Source organism: Peromyscus californicus, unplaced genomic scaffold, assembly GCF_007827085.1.
Source record: "Peromyscus californicus insignis strain IS unplaced genomic scaffold, ASM782708v3 Scaffold_3__1_contigs__length_106647218, whole genome shotgun sequence".
In the NCBI taxonomy this organism is placed as follows: Eukaryota; Metazoa; Chordata; class Mammalia; order Rodentia; family Cricetidae; genus Peromyscus; species Peromyscus californicus.
In genome coordinates, this window is record NW_026294551.1 from 18,765,647 (window position 1) to 18,786,296 (window position 20,650).

The 20,650-nt window shown below is 45.8% G+C and overlaps 1 protein-coding gene across 2 annotated transcripts; it reads right to left on the bottom strand.

Moving 5' to 3' along the window:
• Positions 1 to 1,611: 1,611 nt before the first annotated feature.
• LOC128122189 (ADP-ribosylation factor 2) lies at positions 1,612 to 20,287 on the bottom strand. 2 transcript variants are annotated; one of them, XM_052757539.1, is made up of 5 exons: positions 20,157 to 20,287; positions 17,940 to 18,106; positions 11,837 to 11,947; positions 5,162 to 5,286; positions 1,612 to 3,398 (listed from the first exon to the last, which is right to left on the bottom strand). In XM_052757539.1, the coding sequence occupies exons 2-5, from the start codon at positions 18,085 to 18,087 to the stop codon at positions 3,237 to 3,239; spliced, it is 546 nt and encodes a 181-aa protein (XP_052613499.1). In that variant the 5' UTR covers positions 18,088 to 18,106; positions 20,157 to 20,287; the 3' UTR covers positions 1,612 to 3,236. The 2 variants fall into 2 exon arrangements, with proteins under 2 accessions (XP_052613499.1, XP_052613500.1); XM_052757540.1 differs by lacking the exon at positions 20,157 to 20,287 and adding an exon at positions 19,500 to 19,932.
• Between the last annotated feature and the right edge of the window lie 363 nt (positions 20,288 to 20,650).

Below are 20,650 nucleotides of genomic sequence, written 5' to 3' on the forward strand. Positions count from 1 at the left end.
TGGGGTGAAGCAGCAGCGCCACCTAGTGGCAGTGAATAAAAGCAAACTATATACAAGGGGACGTGCAGAGGGCGTCCATCTCTCCAGCCCTGACTTTCTCTTTCCTATAGAAAAGACTCTCAGGCTGGAGAGAAGGTTCCATGGCTAAGAACATTGGCTGCTCTTCCAGAGGACCCAGGTTCAATTCTCAGCACCCACATGGTGGCTCATAACTGTCTGTAACTCCAGTTCCAGATCAGACAACTTCTTCTGGCCTCTGAAGGCACCAGGCACACATGTAGCACACAGACATAATAACCAAACTCATAAAATAAAATTTTAAAAAGAAAAAGCTCTTCAAATTGGAGTATGGATGCCCACATCTATGAGTATATGAAGTTACCACTGAACTGGACACCTCAAAGTCTCTCCAGAGCCTGTCACCAGGGTTTCCAGGGTGATAATGGCAGGACAATACCTACCTGATGCCTGCCAAGGACCCTAGATCACTTTGGTCACACAAGAAACCTACTTTGAAACAAACCACATACTCTTCCTGTCCTAACACTGCGGAAATATCCTCACCACTGAGACATGATGTTTAACAATTCAAATTACATGCTCTGCAATACACTGGTGACTCCCAGGCCCAACTACTCATAATGTCCCATATTCTGACATTCACAAAGACCTGTACCCTGATAAGCCCTGGGACCGTTTCTAGGACAGGAAGGTGAGGATCAGCTGGTACATGGAAGAGCTCTGTGTTCTCCGTCCCAGCCCAAGCTCTTTCCTTCTGATTGGACGACCACAGCCCCTTCACACCTGGTGTCGTGCTGCAGTGGCACCTCTGCCCTTCCTAGGGTGGTGAAGTCCATGGCCACTTGCAACCTCAGTGCTTCTAAAATACCCAGAAGCTTCCCAGACAGGAGAGGGGACAGATGCCAAGGGACACGGGACTTCTTTTGGTGCTGATGGAAATCATCTAAAATTGGCAGTGACATACTCTGTGAACATACTGACTCACTGAATTGTACAATAAAAATAAAAAACTAAAGGAAGCAGATTGGGCCTCCACAATCTGCTTTTTCTGTGAGCATCTGGACCAGTCTTGCTGCACTGAGCATGCTTAAAAAAGACAGAGCTCTCAGCAGCCGGGGAAAGGCAAGGCTGCTAAGGCAACTCTCCCATGCTATCAGTAATGCTGGCCAGTTGGAGACAGTGCTGCTGTCCTTGGATGGACACCATGCTACCCGGGGAAAGAGCAGAGCAAGGCATTCAAAAGCATGTATCACTTAGTCCTTGTCCCTGGGGTCAGTACTGGCCTCTCAAGTCGGCAGACAGGCTCGGACACAGCAAGGCTAACAGAGAGTGGCTGGAGGGCAGGCAGGGCAAGCTGGAGGCAAACGTGGCTTTCAAAGACCAGGTCTCTGTTCAGATCCACCAGAGTGAAGTGCCCCTACTTGCACTTTACTGACGCCTCAGTTCCAAAGTCACATGAGAGACATGGTGTGGAAGTACCAGTGAGGAGGGAGGCAGGGTCTGAGGGGAGGGCAGCACCTCCTGGTGTGTCCTGTGTGTATCCTGAGAGCTTCTAGGAGAAAGTCAGAAATAAGGGGAAAGAGACTTGACTCAGTTCCGACATCCAGGAGTACATGGCCACGTCTCCTCCTTCTCAAGGAAGTTCTTTATTGTCTAACCAATCACCACATTTACTGTGCCCTAGCACCAGGCCAGGCACACTAAGCATAATTACAAAGGGCAAGAGACTCCCTGCCAATGGGAGGTGTACAACTTCAACATTTCTCAGGAATTCCTCTGTGGTTAAAAATCACATCTGGACTTTGTCGCCAGTATTGCAATGAACATTCTTGAAGATGATTTTTAAAGAAAATCATCACAGTCCACATTCACAATGACATGGATTTTTTTCCTAGTATAACTTTGTTACCAATGAACAAGGTTTTATCATGTTCCTTAAAATTCAGCTTGCATTCCCCTTCCTAAAGTAGGAATCAAGATTTTTTGAAAGGGGTTTTAAAAGGTTAAGCAGAAGGGCTTCGGTACAAATGTGGCCAGGAGTTGTGTGGCCAGAGGGCTTGGGGCTGAGCCCAGCTCCTCTCCAGACCTTCCTGTCTACCGCTATCTGCAGGGCAGCACAGCACACACTTCCAACAGCTCTCTAGACAATACTGCCGTCGAGGAGGGAGCCTGTGCCGCCAGCAGTCTAGGTAAAAATGCTTCTCAGAGCAAAGTTTAGCACCAACCCAGGGAGGACCAGGGGTCACTGGGAACTCCATCCCTACATGAACCTCACGACTTTCTCACAAACTCTCAGAACACCTAGGTGTACGGTTCTGCAAACAGATACTAACCAAAAGCCTACAGCAGACTAGGACAACCAGACACAGTGCCGACTCCACCAGGGGCATCTGTCTGCTTCCTGTGAGGGACACTCAGCACAGAGCAGGGAAGTGGGAGCAGCAGCCTCGAGGGCCTGAGATGGTGATGCCAGAACACAAGAGCCACCTCACTTCACTCCCTCCAGCCAACCTGCACTCCACTGTGGACCATGTGGCTTGGGGCAAGAGTCCTGGCCTCCTGTTGGGCCACCAGCCCACAGGGTCTCCATTTGGCAAGTAAAGGACAGGCTGGAAACTTCTCTAGTGTTACAGTCTTGATACTCTAATGAAAAAGGTCACTGATTCCTTTGACTAAGCAAGCTAAACAAGTTGGTATGACTAACAGAGCCCAGGGGAGGCACTGCCCCTGAGGCTCTTCAACCTGTGGTAATCACCTATCTTCTCTTCTTGAGGACCGCTGAAGCACTACAAGTGAGCTGCTCGCTTTGGCACGATGGGAGAGAATGACAGTTCCTTCCTTTCTTTTTACAAAAGGACACTGAAATCCAACAGGATCCCGGGTGTGTGGAGATGCCAGACCCAGGACTGCACAATGGGACCTGTCTGGCTCCAGCTCTCTTCTTTTCCAGCCTGGAGACACTCTAGCACTCACACCCAGAGGGGCCTCAGCAAAAATGACCATCAAAGCTAGTGAAATGGAAGGAAGCATTCAAAATGTAACACTGGTTCTCTTAAAATGGAATACTGGTTTTCGGATAGCGTGTATAAGGCACGGTGTGAGAAAGCTGCCCCCACTAGCAGCTGCACAGGCCCATGGGCTCCTCACACGCTCACATGCACACAGGAAAGGCCAGCTGGCTTTGCCACAATGCACGGGGAGTGGGCTGCTGCTGATCACTTCTGGTTTTTGAGCTGGTTGGAGAGCCAGTCCAGGCCTTCGTAAAGCCCATCTCCACTGGTGGCACAGGTAGCCTGGATGTACCAGTTTCTCTGGCGAAGGGAGTGGAGGCCGAGCTTGTCTGTGATCTCTGCTGCATTCATCGCATTGGGAAGATCCTTAAAAAAAGCAAGCCGACAGTTTACCAACCTGTATCCATGGATACAGCAGGACCTTCCTCTAAAACAGACCCCAACCCTCTGTCCCCATTTCAGTTGCTCAGGCCCCAAACCTTCACTTTTTCCTTCTCAGTCCACACAACAGGAGATCCCAACGGCCCTACCATCAGAATCTGTTCAGAATCTGACCACCTCTCCCCAGCCTCTCTACCACCACCCTGATCTGATTCCACCACCTTGATAATGGAAACAACTTCCTCACTGCTCATCCTGCTTCCGTGCTTGCCCCCAACACCTAGTATCAGATCACATCCTCTTATTAAAACCAAAGCGCCTCTGCTCCCCGAGAAGAGCCAAAGCCGCCTCCACAGCCTGCCTCATTTCGTCTTTTTATCAGAGCATCCCTATGTGTGACCATATAATAGAAGTTATTTACTCTGTGTGGTAATTACACACAGGTCTCTTTTACCTAGAATGTAAAGCAGGAATCTTTTCTCTGACCTATACCTGGGTCATCCACACAGTAAACTAAAACTAGCTGGAATACATTAGCATCAAAGGAAGATCTAGATGTACTGATATGGAAGAATGTCAAATATATGCTAAGTGAAAATACAAAAGACTACAAAACAATGCATACCATAATCTCTGAAAGTTAAATAGAAATACAATCACATAATTGCTTATATAAGCATAGAAAGTCTTACCTCTGGAAAGAGATACAAAAAATTTGACTGTTTTATCTCACAGTCAAAGCTAGAGGAATGGAAGGTAGCATTCAGAATATAACACTGGCTTTCTTGAAATGGAATACTGCTTTGTGTACACTGTGAAACACACTGTGTAAGTCATCGTGGGAGAAAGCTGCCCCCACTCCTAGCCACACAGTCCTAAGGGCTCTTCACACGTTCATATGCACACAGGAAAGATGTTTCACTTAACATTCTAAGCGGCTTTTCAAATTCCTACCCTGGACATGCTCCCTTTTTATCATTAAAAATAAAGCCATGATTTTCTTGCTTAAAGCCTGTTGTGTCCACTAGTTAAACTGCCTGGCATCCTGCCGGCACAACAGGGTGACAGGTGAGGGAATAATAAGCCACCCACCGCAGGAAGTCACGTTTATAGAGTGGGGGTGACGAGACAAACTGCAATTGCTAAGTCTGAAGTGGCAGGTGTGGCTGCAGCACGTCGTTACACCACGATCTCAGCTGCATAAGGCATGCAGAGAGGGGAACAGCCCGGTGGACAGGTCGCCTCCAGAGTCCCGCTCCACCTTCTCTTTGGCATCTGGTTCTGCTCAGCTCCAGAGGTTGGGCAGTTCTGCACCAGCCTTCCTTCCACATTCATGGCCTTTCCTCCCCAACGACAGGCCCAAGGACCCAGTCTTCCCTGTGTCCACCCCTCATTCTGCTTCTGGAACCCTTCCCTCCTGGCTCAGAATTAAGAGTCATGCCCAGCACTTCCCACAGCCATTCTGCACTCCTTCCACAGACACATTAAAAAGTCTTGATCCACTGCCTCTCCTCCCACCACAAAGTAAACACAAATGCAGGGCCTTTTTGGTTCACTGCTAAGTACCCAGTACCTGCGGCATAGCCTGGAACTTAGCAGATGCTCCATTAGTATTTATGGAGTGACTACAAGACATTATAAAAAGGAGATGGAGGAGGCAGACATCTAATTTAGATACCTATATATTTAAATGAGCCATCTGGCAGTAAATTTCAGTCTCAGTGTTCAGAAAGCTAACAACTGCATACCTGTTTGTTTACAAACACCAATAAAACTGCATCTCTGAGCTCATCTTCTGCTAACATTCTGGTTAGCTCTTCTCGGGCCTCATTGACCCGCTCTCTGTCATTACTGTCAACCACGAAAATCAGACCTAAAAAAGAAATCCCAAGCATGTTAGTAATATGAACCGGGAGAGAGCAGCTGTTTATATATCCACACAGCTGTTCCCTGCTCACTGCAAGGCTTCACTGAAGGCAGGCAACAGGAAGAATACCGTGCAGGCTTATAATCCCAATATTACACACAAGTTCAAGGTCAGGCTGAGCTCTTTGTACATAATGAGACTCTGTCTCCCTGCCTCCCACCCCATTATTATTTCTGGAAAATCTATATGATCTCCAAAGTTAGGAAGCTTATTATATATTCACCTCACCTATCTTGTTTAGAAGGATCACAGCAACTTACCAGATTAACCAGAGGGAACAAAGGAAAGCTAGGCTTAGTTATCAGTCACTTAACTTCCACCTCAGAGGGAAAAAGGATTTTGGAAGAACATGGTTTATACAATGAACAGCATTTGAGTATGGTTCCCTAAAACAGAGCCTGAACTGAAGGCCCAGGAGCAGGTATGCTGTCGTGGAAGTGGACCAGGGAAGCAGGTATGAAGGCTTGAGGAAGTTCAAAGGAAGGACAGTTCACATAAAAATGAGCAGTCAAGTTGGCAACCCCCAGGTGAGCAGTGCTGGATGCTGTTGGACATTCCAAGCCATATGGAAGCCTTTTGTCCCCGCAGGGGGAAAGGGGGGAATTGTTTACCCTTCCATACATACCCAAGAGGAACCTAAAAGCTATAAACCCCTCAACATTTGTAGGTCACATTTGTAACAATGTCAAGAGATTCTTGTGGACGCCTACAGTAAAGAATGTGGTTGCTCTTTTGTCTCCAGAACTTTGAATGGGAGAGGAGTCTTTGATGGTGGGGAGTCCACCCCTGCTAGTTTATACTAATAAGACTGCCTCTAGGGAAGAGAGGGGGCCTGGGGTTGGTCTCACATGGCCAAAGGATTGACTCCATGTGCCTCCGTAATAAAGTCCCAATAAAAACCATGTTCACAGAGCTCACACAGCCTCCCTGGTGGCAGCACTGTTCACTGTCTCACATGCGTGCACTAGCAGAACTCAGGGGCTGGTCCCTGATTTGGGAGCAGTGGACAACAGAGGCTGTGGCTAGTCGGCACCTCTTGGGTCCTTCCTGTGACTACGGCATTTATGTCCTTTGCTGCAATAAAACTGTCATTTTAAGGTTAGCTCTGTCCTGAGTTCTCTGATTCATCCTCACAAGCTATCTAACCTGCCAGTGGGGTGAAAACTGCCACACTGTAACCATCCAGCGGGAAGTAAGAGTGCCTGGGGGACCCCAGTCCTGCTACAGCTGATGACGCAAGTGAGGGGCTCTTATACAAGCTGTGTCCTTAAACTGTGAAGTGCAGCCCAGCTCTGGACAGCGGATGTCAGGGCCTTGACACCCCTACTAGATCAGCAGAGAAATTCCAGGAGGTGAGAAACCCAGGCAGGGCAGGCTGAAGGAGGCACCACCAGAGCTACCACATTACACCTAAGGGAAAGGCTAACGCCTGCCCAGACTTGCCACGCTGCTGGAGAAAGCAGTAAGGCAGGAGGAACGTGCAGGGGTGAGCACAGACTTGGGAAGAGTCCCTGCCAGTATTCCATGTGACGACACCAGCAGCAAGTTGGTGTCTGGCTAAAAGCAAGGCCTTTGAGACAAAAATGTGAGGCAGGTGCCAAAAGAAACTGACTTGAGCCTAGGCTGAACTACCAGTAGTGACAGCTACTCCATTTCTGGGACGTGGGTGCTAACAAGCTGATTCTTCTGGGTATCAATCAGATCATCCCAGGAGTATTACAGCGCCAGTGGTGGACCCTAACACTCTTAAGTCACAGGCACACTGGAGGTCTCAAAGAGCCAGCAGGACAAGGTATCAGACACTGGTCAAGTGATACAAGCAGGGAAACTCCTGGACGAAAACCCTTGGTGAGAGACTAATAGCTAGCTATCTCAGACATCAGAAGGGTCATGGCATTGAGCTCAGGGAAGAGACAGAAGACAAGCAGGAAAAAGTCACAGGGAGACCCCAGGACAGAAGCAGAAGTCTAAAGAGAAAGTGAGCTGCTAAGAGGACTCTTCTAGAGGTCTTTGTGCCCAGCTTAAGGCACATTTCATGGAGACTCTATGGGATGAGAGACTCTGATAGACAAAAGGAAGTAGGGTCAGATGACACTGAGATTTCACAACAGGCCAAGAGAGAAAACCAAGCCTGGCCCTCTGCCCATGCCTCTGTGTGTCCCAGGCCCTCCAGGCAGCCTACCCAGCAGACAAGCACTCTCAGGGCTTCTGACACATTTAGAATCTTCATGCGAGTCAAAGCTGTATCTGGTATAGCATCAGATTAAAAAGGGAAAGCACTCAAGGCCCACCCACACAGATTTGGTATGCTACCGCAGTTCTGAACTCCAACTCTGACAAAGTACTCTAGCTGATGTGGAAATTCAAGCAGATCCTTAGTGCCAAAGCAAAACCCACAGAGCAGAACTGACTGCTGTCGCTTTGCTAGTCCTAACACAAGTACAGCTTTCCGGCCTTTACTGAATACTCCCATCAACATGATGATGCCCATGTGCATGAAACCCAAGAAATCAGGGATGGAGTCCTTTGAAAGCAAGAGCCAAAATACATACTCCTTCCCTTACCAATGAAACAGAATTAAGTTAAACTTTACAGCACATCCTACTTTGCACTGTTGATACAGGTCCTTACCTAAGGACCTACCATCAGAATGACTATACTTACGAAGAGAAAAGTCACACTGACACAAGAAGAGTGTGCAAAGGAGCCCTACACAGCTGAGAACCATGTGCCAGGCAAGCCTGACCTACATAGCAACTCCCTGCAGCAGAGCACTTGCCCGGCATGTGCAGGGTTCTAAGTCTGATCTTAGCCTTGCCCCTCACCCTGAAAAAAAAAGAAGGAAGGCAGGGGAACGTGTGTGTTACATTTTTTATATTGTCTATACTTGTAGAAAAAATGTGTAGACACAAAAAAATAAAGCTGGTTGCGTGTAGGACCTAGTAAACTGTGAAACAAACCTTTTTTCTTTGTATCCCTTTTTCTTTCCTTTCTTTGAAACAGATATACTGCCATTCAATAATTAAAAGAACCAAGCTGAGTGTAGTGGCTCATGATTTTAGCCCTAGCACTTGGGAGGCAGAGGCAGGTGGATCTCTGAGTTCAAGGCCAGCCTGGTCTATAGAGTGAGTTCCAGGACAGTCAGAGCTACACAGAGAAACCCTGTCTCAATCTGTCCCTCCCCCCACCCAAAAAAAGAACCCACAAATCAAGGAGAAAATCCACATGAGAACTAATGAGCTATTTTATGCACGCTACAGTTATCAGGAAATCAGACAGTGTAAATTATAGTTTATACAGGTAAACCCACACAGGGCTGGGAGAGACTAGGACCTCCTACATGCTGGAAAAGCGTTCGAGCCCTGAGCTCTGAGCTCTGAGCTCTGAGCTCCACCCTCAGGCTTTTTATTTTTTATTTTGAAACATCTCACAAAGCTGACGAGGCTGCTCTTGAATTTATTCTGTGGCCCAGGCAGACCCTGAACTTGTGATCTTCTCTTGGCTTTCTGAGTAGCTGGGATTTCAAGCCTGAACCACCAGGCTTAGCTTTTGATGTCTTAATAGAGAATTACAAGCATTCATTAAGGTCTGTCATACTCACCAGACTGATGGAGAAAATTTAAATTAAAAGACAGTCTGACCTTTGGGAAGTTGGCAGACAAAACAGGGGCAGCCTCCAAGACTCCTCCCACATGAAACACATGGCCCGGCCCGAGACGGCGAGTCCACTCTTCACACAGCTCCTACTTGCTATTTCATCAAGAGCCCACACTACCACCCTTCACTCCCAGGACACAGCTACTTCCTCCATCAGAGCAATGCCACTGAAATTCTATAAAATTAGGCTTGTGACAAACAGAAGACTAAAGACAAATGCACCTCAGCTTGATGCTTGATTCAGTGAAAACTGAATAGCGTGGAGAAGAAGTGTGGCCCCGGCTTCTGAGTGCTGCTGCCTCTCAGCCACACAACTGAGCACTTCACAAAACTAGTCTCAGTTCAGCGCGGGGCTTCGGGCAGCAGGCATTAGCCTCTTTAAGATGAGGGAATGGAGGCAGAAGAACTTACCTAACTTCCCTGAGGTTTCTTAGCAGCTGTGTTGAAACCCAGCTGTTCTGGTTATTACAGATGAGAAGGTGCAAAGTGGCCAAGTTGCCAAGCACCAGTCCAAGATAAACACACTCTAGTGAGCATCAAAAAAATGTAGCCTTCTTTGCAATGCGCTAAATCACAGTGTAAATTACACTTCACCATGGAAGTGATGTGGTTTCTCTGAAAATACAGATTGAAGTATTTTTTCTGACTTCCTTGTCTAGAATGTATTTCAGGAAATCCCGTATTTAAAAGGATTTCAGCAGACAAATAGAGAAAGAGTACCAAGGGGCTTGGGGGAGTGGCTTGATGTCCTTGCTTAGCATACCTAAGGCCCTGGGTTCAAGCCCAACACCACAAAGAAAAACAATAAAGAGTTCAAGGCCAGCCTGGATTAGGCAGAGCTCTCTCAGAAGGAATAAACCGATTTAAAGAAACCACCATTTTACAGCTCCTAACAAAACAACAGCATACTCAATATCCTTCAATGTACACTAGGATTATGTGGTAAAAGGTTGATAGGAGTTTCATTTGGGGAAATTAGGTTGACATCATCTGAGCATACTTGGCATCAAAGTATGAAAACCCATGGCTTCTGGGGGCTCAAGATGGGAGAGAGCCAGTGTTTAAGGGGTGCTGGATTTCAGTTGCACAAGATGAGATAGCTTCTGAAGATAGACAATGGTTATGTTTGTACAATATTATGAATGTATTTAATACCAATGACCTATAAACTTAAAAGTAGTTTATATAGGTCTAGAGGCTCAGTGGCAGGGTGCTTACTTAGCATGCTTGAGGGCCTGGGTTTGATCCAATAGCAGAAACAAAACAGTACAAAACTGGCTAATTCAGCTAGGGAGGCTGCAGTGGGAAGATCCTGAGTTTTAAGACAGCCTGGACTACATACAACAAGTGCATGTCTTTATTCCCTGGCAAAAAAGTTTATATATATGTGTGTGTGTGTGTGTGTGTGTGTGTGTGTGTGTTTATGTGTGTGTGTGTGTATATAAACTATATATGTATGTATGTACACATACATACACACAATATGACAACAGAATACAAGTACAAAACAACAACAGAAAAATCTTTCGCCCAATCACTCTACGCAACCTAAGTGTCCATTAATAAATGAACAAGCCAGGGCCAGGAGGTGGTGGCGCAAACCTTTACTCAGGAAGCAGAGACAGACGGATCTCTGTGAGTTCAAGACCAGCCTAGTCTACAAATCGAGTTTCAGGACAGAGAAAGCTTGTCTCAAAAAACAAAAACAAAAACAAAAAAAGAAAGTAAGTGAAGGCTAACTACATTTTAAGTTCAAAGCCATCCTAGGTTACATAATTTTGTCTCAAAAGAAGAAAAACTTTTTTAAAAACCACTCTATTTTGAGGAAAGATACTCTAAAATCTACAAGCTGAGAAAATAACTACAAATACAGTTACCTGACCAGTGTAGGTAAAAAAAAAAATTACTGTCGAGATAAAAGGGACAGTTAACCTGGCGGTTTGGTCCTAAAGGCTGGCAAATGTTAAAGTCTTTGCTATTAGACACACGGAACAAAAACTCCATCAGCTTCAGAATCTTCAAAGCGAATATATTCTAAGTAGACTCCAAAGTGAGTAATCTGTAGATGCCATACGGTAAAGTCTACATGGGAACCAGGGTGTGAAAACCGTGTGAACAGTCTGTTTCAACTGGCAAGACCCAGTAAGGCACCGTTTACTGAAAATACAGCCCTGGGAACAGGAGTGGATTAGAACTGCTTCCCAGAACTCACTGATAAGGAAACAAGGTGCAGATGTGAGGTGGTTATCCATAGATACCTGGAGCAGGAGGGCCAGCGGGGAAGCACTGTGACCACACAAGATGACAGGATTTGGAGTTCCAGCCATCCCTACCCATCCCTTTCCCTACGGGTGTGATTTTCAGGTATTCTCAGGAGATTTAAAGGAGCTGACTGAATTCAAATTCTTCAAAAACTGGCAATTCATCTAAAACATCACTCAATTAACTGAAAGATGAAATCCATTTTCCCAAACTTCTGCATTAAAAAGAGTTCAAACCCAAGTCCTTTTTCTGGGATATGTTTAGGGGCAACATCACAAAGACACTTCCCCAGTAAGTGCAGGAATGGCTGGCTATCCTAATAAAGTAGTGCCAAGCTGGGCGGTGATGGTGCACACCTTTGATCCCAGCACTCGAGAGGCAGAGGCAGGCGGATCTCTGTGAGTTCGAGGCCAGCCTGGTCTACAGAATGAGTTCCAGGATTGCCAAGGCTACACAGAGAAACCCTGTCTCAAAAAATCTAAATAAATAAGTAAATAAAATAAAGCAAAGCAGTGCCAGAAGGCATCGCAAGTTCCCATCTTCAGACACATTCAGTACACACGCTTCCAATCTTTACCTTGAGTGTTCTGGAAGTAATGTCGCCACAAAGGTCTGATTTTGTCCTGGCCACCAACATCCCAGACCGTGAAGCTGATATTTTTATATTCCACAGTCTCCACATTGAAACCTAAGTAGAGATGTTAGAAAAACTTTTCAGTATGATTTTCACTGTCCAACAATTCAAAGTAAGTTCAATTAACACTTGCATAGTACCGTTTGTAAACCACAGAGCTGTAGATCACAAGGAGAAAGTTCTCACTCTGTCATTCACTGTGCCTGGTGTCTCAAAACTTCTCTGCTCTGACCACCCACCACTAACCACCCATCTAAGCAGCAACCTCCCAGCTCTGCTTCTCTATCAGAAGACCTTCCAGGAACTTCTGAACAAAGAGAGCCATCCACAGAAATGACTTCCACTTCCCACCACACAGTGTAAAAATGTACTTACTTACCAGGCGATGATGGCGCACGCCTTTGATCCCAGCACTTGGGAGGTAGAGGCAGGCGGATCTCTGTGAGTTCAAGGCCAGCCTGGTCTACAGAGATCCAGGACAGGCACCAAAACTACACAGAGAAACCCTGTCTCAAACAAAACAAAACAAAACAAAACAAAAAAATGCACTTCTTCCCCATGCTTTTCACCCTCCACCTTAGAACACTGAGTATGTGATGACAATTTCCTCCATCTATGTACTGGATTCAACCTACCCAGACAGTCCGAAGACTTGTACACATTGCTAATCTCTCCTCTATCTAAGTCATCTCCAACCTGTCCTTATGTATATTGGACATATGTACTTCATATGTGTATGCCTGTGTACTTCATATTTCACATCTTAAAAAATAAATGTAAGCTGGGTGTGGTAGCACATCCTGTAATCCCAGCACTCCAGACAGATGAAGACTGATCAGGAGTTCAAGGAGATCCTCAGCTACCTAAAGAGTTCAAAGGCAGCTTGGGCAATGCCTCATTAAAACCCTATGTATTCCTATTAACTCCATATCTTTACCTTCTATGGCTTTTTATTTGCTCTTCTAAAGTCAAGAAAATTTCTGAAAATGAGTAATGAATTCTTTCTAATAATACTTGAATAACGTTCAAACAAATATAACAGGAAGTGGTGTAGAAAGACACTTCTGAATGACAATTTAGTACGTGATAAGGCATTTCACGTTAGCATGGGAAAGTTATTCAGTGATGCTGTTGGACAACTCTCTACTCTTGAAAGTCCAACACCTAGCTAACGGTCACATTATCTATTCTTCAAAAAAACTTCACTTACTCTTATTTGATGTGCATGAATGTTTTGTTGGCATGTATATGTGTGCCACATTTGCATCTGGTACCCAAGGAGAGCAGAAAAGGGTATTGGATCCCCTGTTAGAAATGGCTATGAGCCATCATCTAGGTACTAGGAACTGAACCTGGATCTTCTGTATGATCAGCAAGTGCTATCAAATGCTGAGACATCTCTCTAGTCTCTTATTTAATTTTTTTAAATGAAAAATGTAAACCTTGTAAAGTTAGTAAAAAAAAATACCAGCAAATATTTTTATGATCTTAAAAAAAATTGTCTAAAGATACCATAAAACTCAGAAAGAAAAGAAACATAAATTTGGTTTTCTAATAATTTAAAATTTCCTTATATTAACATAGCAAAAAACAAGGTTGAAAGACAAATTTATCAACTGGAAAATAAGTGCCTGACAAGAGTTGTTCATGATCCAGATTGCATTTCTTCAAGTTAGTAAGAGAGTAAACATCACAACAAAAAACAACTGAACAATAAAAACAAAAACAAATCAAGGAGCAAAGGGAGACATTTTGATTTATTCATCTACAATAAAAACAATCCCAAGCCGGGTGGTGGTGGCGCACGCCTTTAATCCCAGCACTCGGGAGGCAGAGCCAGGCGGATCTCTGTGAGTTCGAGGACAGCCTCGAACAGAGTAAAGTTCCAGGACAGGCGCAAAGCTACACAGAGAAACCCTGTCTCAAAAAAACCAAAAAAAAAAAAAAAATCCCAATAGAAGTCAGTGTTTTCTCCCTATCAGATGGCAGAGTTCCACTTTTCACTGCTAACAGCACAACCGTTTTTGGAGACTAGTCTGGTAACCTGGATATACACATTAAATATTCACGTCTCACAGGAAGCCTTCTTCCAGACTGACTGCAAGGAAATGAAGTACATGTTTGCAAATATGTAAGACAGGACTGAAGAGATGCTCAGTGGTTAGAGCACTGGCTGCTCTTCCAGAGGACCTGGGTTTAATTTCCAGCACCCACAAAGTGCTGTGGGATGGTCTGTATGTCAAATGTGTTGCTGATTGGTCAATGAATAAATCACTGATTGGTCAGTGGCCAGGCAGGAAGTATAGGCGGGACTAACAGAGAGGAGAATTGAGAGAACAGGAAGCTGGGTGGGGGAGACACTGCGAGCCGCCATCAGGATAAGGAAGATGTAAAGTACCGGTAAGCCACAAGCCATGTGGCAAGGTATAGATTAATAGAAATGGATTAATTTAAGCTGTAAGAACAGTTAGCAAGAAGCCTGCCACGGCCATACAGTTTGTAACCAATATAAGTCTCTGTGTTTACTTGATCGGGTTTGAGCGGCTTGGGACTGGCGGGTGAGAGAGATTTGTCCTGACTGTGGGCCAGCAAGGAAAACTCTAGCTACACACAAAGTGGCTCACAACTGTCTATAACTCCAATTCTAAGGGATCAGATGCCCTCTTCTGGCGTCCAAAAGCACCAGGTACACAAATGGTGTACAGACATAAATGCAAGCAAAATACCCACACACAGAAAATAGAAAATAAAAATGTTTTTTAAAAGTAAAAGATAGGCCTGGAGAAATAACTCAGAGGCAGTAAGAGCATTGGCTGCTCTTCCAGAGGTCCTGAGTTCAATTCCTAGCACCCACATGGTGGCTCACAACCATCTATAATGAGATCTGGTGCCTTCTTCTGGCATGTAGGCAAACATGCCAGAACACTGCATACATAATAAATAAAAAAAATTTTTAAGGAAAGATATTTACTTTGACATCATCTACAAAAAACAAATAATTGAGCCTGGTATGGTGGCACAGGCCTGAAATTTTAGCAATTGAGAGGATGAAGCAGGAGGATGGCTGACAGTTTAAGGTCACATACATTGCAAGACTGTGTCTTTAAAAAATAAACAAACAAACAAGCGAAACTAAGGGCTGGAAAAATAGCTCAGGAAGTAAAATGCTTGCTTTGTAAGTGTGAGGGCCTAAATCCAATCCCCAGAATGGGGGGGGACGGGGACGGGGAGGGGGTAGGATGGACGTTCTAATCCCAGAACTCGAGAGACAGACAGGAGGGTCCCTGGGGCTTGCTGGCCAACCAGCCTGACCTGATCAGGTGAGTTCCATGCCAGTGAGCGATTCTGCCTCTCAAAATTGGGGAGTGGGGTGGGGTGGATAGCGATTAAAGAATGACACCCAAGGCTATGCTCTGACCTTCACACTCTGAAATGAGAGCACGTGTGCATGCGCACAAACACCTATCCACGAATACTAGTTCAAACTACAGCCATAGAGTGGAACGCTAAAGCAGTTATTAAAACATCCTACTGCTGTTCCTTTTAGTCCAGTGAAGCCAGCTCTTTCTGTTGGTCTCAGCTTTAAGAGTTAAGTCTCAAGCTGGGCAGTGGTGGCGCACGCCTTTAATCCCAGCACTTGGGAGGCAGAGGCAGACGGGTCTTTGTGAGTTCAAGGCCAGCCTGGTCTACAGAGCAAGATCCAGGAAAGGCACAAAGCTACACAGAGAAACCTGTCTCGAAAAACCAAAAAAAAAAAAAAGAGTTAATTCTCAAGGGCACCTCTTCTTTGGTGGCTTCGGCTTCTTTAGCTACATTTACCTAGTGAGCCAGCAGGCCGGACCACTCTCTTTCCAGGTGGTCTTTTATCCTCTAGAACTGGCTTCCTTAACTGATGGTGGCAGCTTTCAGTGACAGTGATGCTTCACTAGTCAAAGCAAGTCATATGGCCAAGCTCAGCACCATGAAGGAAGAGGAGGAAAGGCGTTGAAGAGCATGAGTCATTGGAGGCCATTAGCTCAACAAACTACCACATCAGTATGTAATTCATTCACCAAAGATTTATCAGACACCTAACATGGCCAGGCGTTTTACCAGATGCTGGGAACAGCGAACAAGACGCATGTGGTCCCTGCTTATCTACACTGTTGGAAAGAAGACAGTGAACAATCAATAAACCACAAGTGTTTCTAAGTTTACTAAGGACTTCAGGATACTCTGGAAACTGAGAATAAGTGAAAAGGAAAGGAACCTCTGAGAAATTATGCTCAAACTGAGATCCAAAGAGTGTGCTGGCAGCATTCACTAGGGAAAAGAGAAGGGGCAGAGGAAGAAGGCAGGAAAGCATTCCAGAGGAAAATGGGCAGAAGGTGGGGCACACACACTGGTGAGTGCAAACTGGGAAAGCAGCACTCATTTTACAAACATACTCATCAAAATCTTTCAATAGGATATTAAAGACAATTCAAAACTTGTATATATTTTTGCACATAAAAATTTATAGAAGCGTGTATTTTTGTTTTATTAGTGTATGTGTGTGTACAGCATGCATGTACCATGTAGCACACACTCTGTTGCACATGTAGAGGTCAGAGGGCAACTTTGTGGAGTTCCAGGAATCGAACTCAGGTGGTCAGGCATGGCAGCAAGAGCCTTTCCCTGATAAGCTATGTGCCGGTCTTTATATTGTTTTTATAATCGGGGAGAGCTGTTCACATTTTGAACTAAAACATTTTCAAATTGTATGTGTGAACATTTCTATTAGTTTACAACTTTCTTCAAATGCTGCACCCTCTAAAGCTAGTGCCTAAGGTGAAAGTTGACCCATCTTAGCCATGGGAAAACTCAGACAGTGCCCAAAGGCTTGCTCACAGCAGCCTGGGAATTTGGTTTTGTAGGCAAGTCACAAGGTAAAGATTAAGTTCTGTCAAAACTGCTTTTGCAAATCTCCTGAAGAGCCCATAAAACACAGCACTGGTTCACCATGAGGACAGACCACTGAATTCCTTCAGCTGGATGCCACCTCATGTATTTGTCTTGAGATAGGGCGAAAAGAACACAAAGTCTACCACTAGAATCATACCTGGTTCGGAGAGATGCTCCCAGGGGAAGCCAGGTAGAATGGAGGGGGAGAAAGGCATGACTGGTTCCCACCTAAGGCTTGTACTAGGTCCCACTCCAACAGAATGGGTAGAGGGTAGCATTTCCTTACCATCTCAATGGTTACTATCTTTTTCTCCTTCCCAAGCAAACAGGGCTAAATTTGCTTAACCTAAATTTGTTCACAACTCCCCTGTAAGCCAAGGAACATGCCAGGAATGCTAAGAAGCACTTATAAATACGTATGGTTGGGTGTGGTGGTACACTCAGGAGGATGAGTCAGGAGTGCCACAAGTTCAAAGTCAGCTTGGCTACATTGTAAGACTTGTCTCAAAAAAAGCAAAATAACACAACATCTGGGGCTTCAAATCTATGTTCTTGAAGTAGTCAAGGTTTGAAAAAAACAAATACTCAATATAAGAAGCACATCAGGGGCTGGAGTAATGGTTCAGAGGGCTAACTGCTTGCCGATTAAGAATGAGGACCTGAGTTCAGATCCCAGCTCACACATAAGAGCCTGCTGGGCAGTGGTGGTGCACACCTTTAATTCTAGCACTTGGGAGACAGAGGCAGACAGATCTCTGAATTTGAGGCCAGCCTGATGCACAAAGTGAGTTCCAGGACAGCCGGGGCTTCGCAGAGAGACCCTGTCTCAAAAAAACAAAAAAAGAGATGGGCCTAACCCTAACGGCACACATGTGTATCCAGGTGGTCATACAGGAAGATCCGCAAGCTTAACAGACAGCCAGCCCTGTCAAAATGGCAAGCTCTGGGTTCAGTGAAGAGGCTCTGTCTCACAAAATAAGGTGGAAAGTGATAGAGAAAACACCTGATATAGACATGCATACACACATATGACGCATACATATGCAAATGAAGATTTTGAAAAAGCAACACAAAGTATAATGTGCTAAACTATGAACTGGCAAGGCCACAGTCATGGACATACCTATGGTAGGGATGGTTGTCACAATCTCTCCCAGCTTCAATTTGTACAAAATGGTGGTTTTGCCAGCTGCATCCAAGCCCACCATAAGAATACGCATTTCCTTTTTTCCAAATAGGCTTTTAAACAGTTTTTCAAAAACATTCCCCATTGTAGATGAATTTTGTAACCTGAATGAAAAGCAAGTTGAACAGTTATTCTTTGAGACATATATATATATATATATATATATATATATATATATATATATATATTGCAACACACATAAAATACATGGCACACTTAGTAGTGGGTCCTAGTAAAAGTTAAGTGCAGCTTGGCCAGTAAGGAGAAGTGTCTGTTTTCAAAGGAGGCTCCACTAAGCCATCCTCTGATGCTCTGCCAGAAAACTGGACTTTCCACTGCAGCATCCAAGTGGATATCAGAAGCCCAGCCTCAGTGCCATGCTATGGTGGCAGCCTTTAGTCATCTTGAGCATGGAAGAAATGCCACAACAAACAACTAGACTTTCTTCTGAGCCCACCTGAAACGAAAATGTAAGAAGCAGACACCCTGTTCTCCACAATATGAAGCAAAGTTCTTAGGACAGGTAAAATATCGATATCCCTAGGAAACTACACTTGCCCTTGGCTGGCAGACAATACCAATACCCAGAGAAGGATGAGGAAGTTTCAGAGTTGAAGACACCAAGTGACACACATCAAGTAGGCAGGCTGAGGGAATATTTTAGCATCCAGCATTCAATGGTATTGACCATCTTCTTAAAATTTATGAACAGATACAAATATGGTTGACTGTGAAGGTCCATGAATGTTCATGAACCAAAGACAACTACTGTCACCAGGTCAAGGAAAAGATGATTAATTAGTAGACCAGATCCTCCCTGTGCCCCCTCCAGTTACTACTCCCTAGAAGGTAATTATTCTGTTGACTTCTAACAGCTTAAGCATCAATAGTTTTCTTTTTCAACACAGTATCTGGCAGGTTATCTGACAAAGCAACGAAGCCAGATGAGTTTTTGTGGAAAGTTTGCCTTCTTCTTAACAGATCAGCCTATTTGAACGGTGTGATACTTCAAAGACTTAAAAGCAGAACGATGTGCACACCCAGTACACTTTGATCAACAATGACTGTTCAAAACAACATCCCAGGGCTGGAGCTAGAGTCCCAAAACCCAAACAAAATAAACCCCACAATACCCTTTATTCCAGAAACTATGGTTTTCCTTTTCAAATTGTTCGCCAAGGAAAGCTTTATTGGTGGTGTGTGTGTGTGTGTGTGTGTGTGTGTGTGTGTGTGTGTGTGTGTGTGGACAGTCATTCATCCAGATTCTAGTGACTCAGAGGGGTGGGTGGCCGATTCTAGAAGTCCCACCTTTGAAAGTCAACAGTTCCTACGACGGTTTAATATCATGGACTATGGCCAAGTACACACCGCTCCATTCTACCATGAAAGACGGTGAGCAGATTTCTCCTGTACACATATGAGAGCCACATGATCAAAGAAAGAATGACTACTTTCCTCATTCACAGGTCTGTCAAGACTCTAAAAACTGTCCAGTACCTTGACGCATTCAAAATTCCTAGATTCCTTTCATGTTTTCGGGGGTGGGGGAAGTGTCATAGACCAGGAAACTCAAAGGACCATTCATTCGGAGGAAAGGGAGGAACCTCCTGCTTCCAGGGCCCTGGAGGCCCTGTGCCAGATTCTCCTTGTCACCGCACAGCGCACTCACGGTTGTCCCGCTCGTTTCCCTTCGTTTGTCTCCCTGCCCCGATACCCGAGGTCTTAGGCTGCATGGTGGGCAGAGGGACCCTCTGGAGTAAGATCCATCAACCCTAGGACCCTTTTCCAAACGTCCGCGGAGGAAAATCCTAAGTGACAAAGACAGTGAAACCTCAAGGGCACGAGCGACAGCAGCCGCCAAGGTGAGCGCGCGCAGGGGCGGTCGCGCGCGCCGTGAATCTGGGCCCGGCGAGGGCTCTGTCTGCCCCGGCCACCAGGCCGCTCCCTCGGGACAGCGGACCGCTACGCCGCCGCAGAGCCCGCCGAGCGTCAATCCGCTCCGCGCCGCCCGGCCCGACAGAGGCGGGGAACCCAGTGGACCCAGCCCCTTTCCGAAGGCTGCCGCCGCCGCTCTCCGGTGTCCTGCCCACTGACACGCAGGAAATCAACCGAGCCTCGGGCCCCGCTGTCCCTCCCTTGCAGCCCGCGACTCACCTGTCTCTGCAGTGATCGCCTCCACAAAGCCAGTCCCGAAACCGCTACTCGGCCCGGCCGCCTTGAAGAAGTCCGCTCGCCTCAATAAAATGGCGACTGGTTGGGGGCGGGAACAGCAACTAACCAATCACCCATCGCCTCCTGGGAGCCCTCGAGCCAATGACCTCGAGGTTTCTTGAGTGACAAGAAATCTGACCAATGGAAAGGACAACAAAAGCTAGGCGAGCGGAGGCCCCACCCCCGCGACCTAGGCGACGGCACCAAGCTCTGGAAAGGCCGGTTTCATCTTCCAATGGGAGCTCACCTCATCCGGGCGAGCCGCGCCCACGTGCCCCACCCCCAAGACTACAAGCAACCAATCAGAAAGGCAGAAAGAGTTCCGTTTTGCCCCGCCAATCAACTCCGGGAATTCTCAGGGATTGAACTAACCCCGGGAGCATTCTGACCAACCCAGTGCTGCTATATGGGCGGGGCCAGGTTCACAGAGATATTTA

Bases quoted from the DNA above. Each gene is read 5' to 3' on its own strand.
- LOC128122189 (XM_052757539.1), bottom strand. From the start codon at position 18,087: ATGGGGAATGTTTTTGAAAAACTGTTTAAAAGCCTATTTGGAAAAAAG. The intron at 11,948-17,939 runs GTATGTCCATGA...ATCTCTACTTAG, and splicing joins GACAACCATCCCTACCATAG to GTTTCAATGTGGAGACTGTG. The intron at 5,287-11,836 runs GTAAAGATTGGA...TTTCTTTTTTAG, and splicing joins TTACTTCCAGAACACTCAAG to GTCTGATTTTCGTGGTTGAC.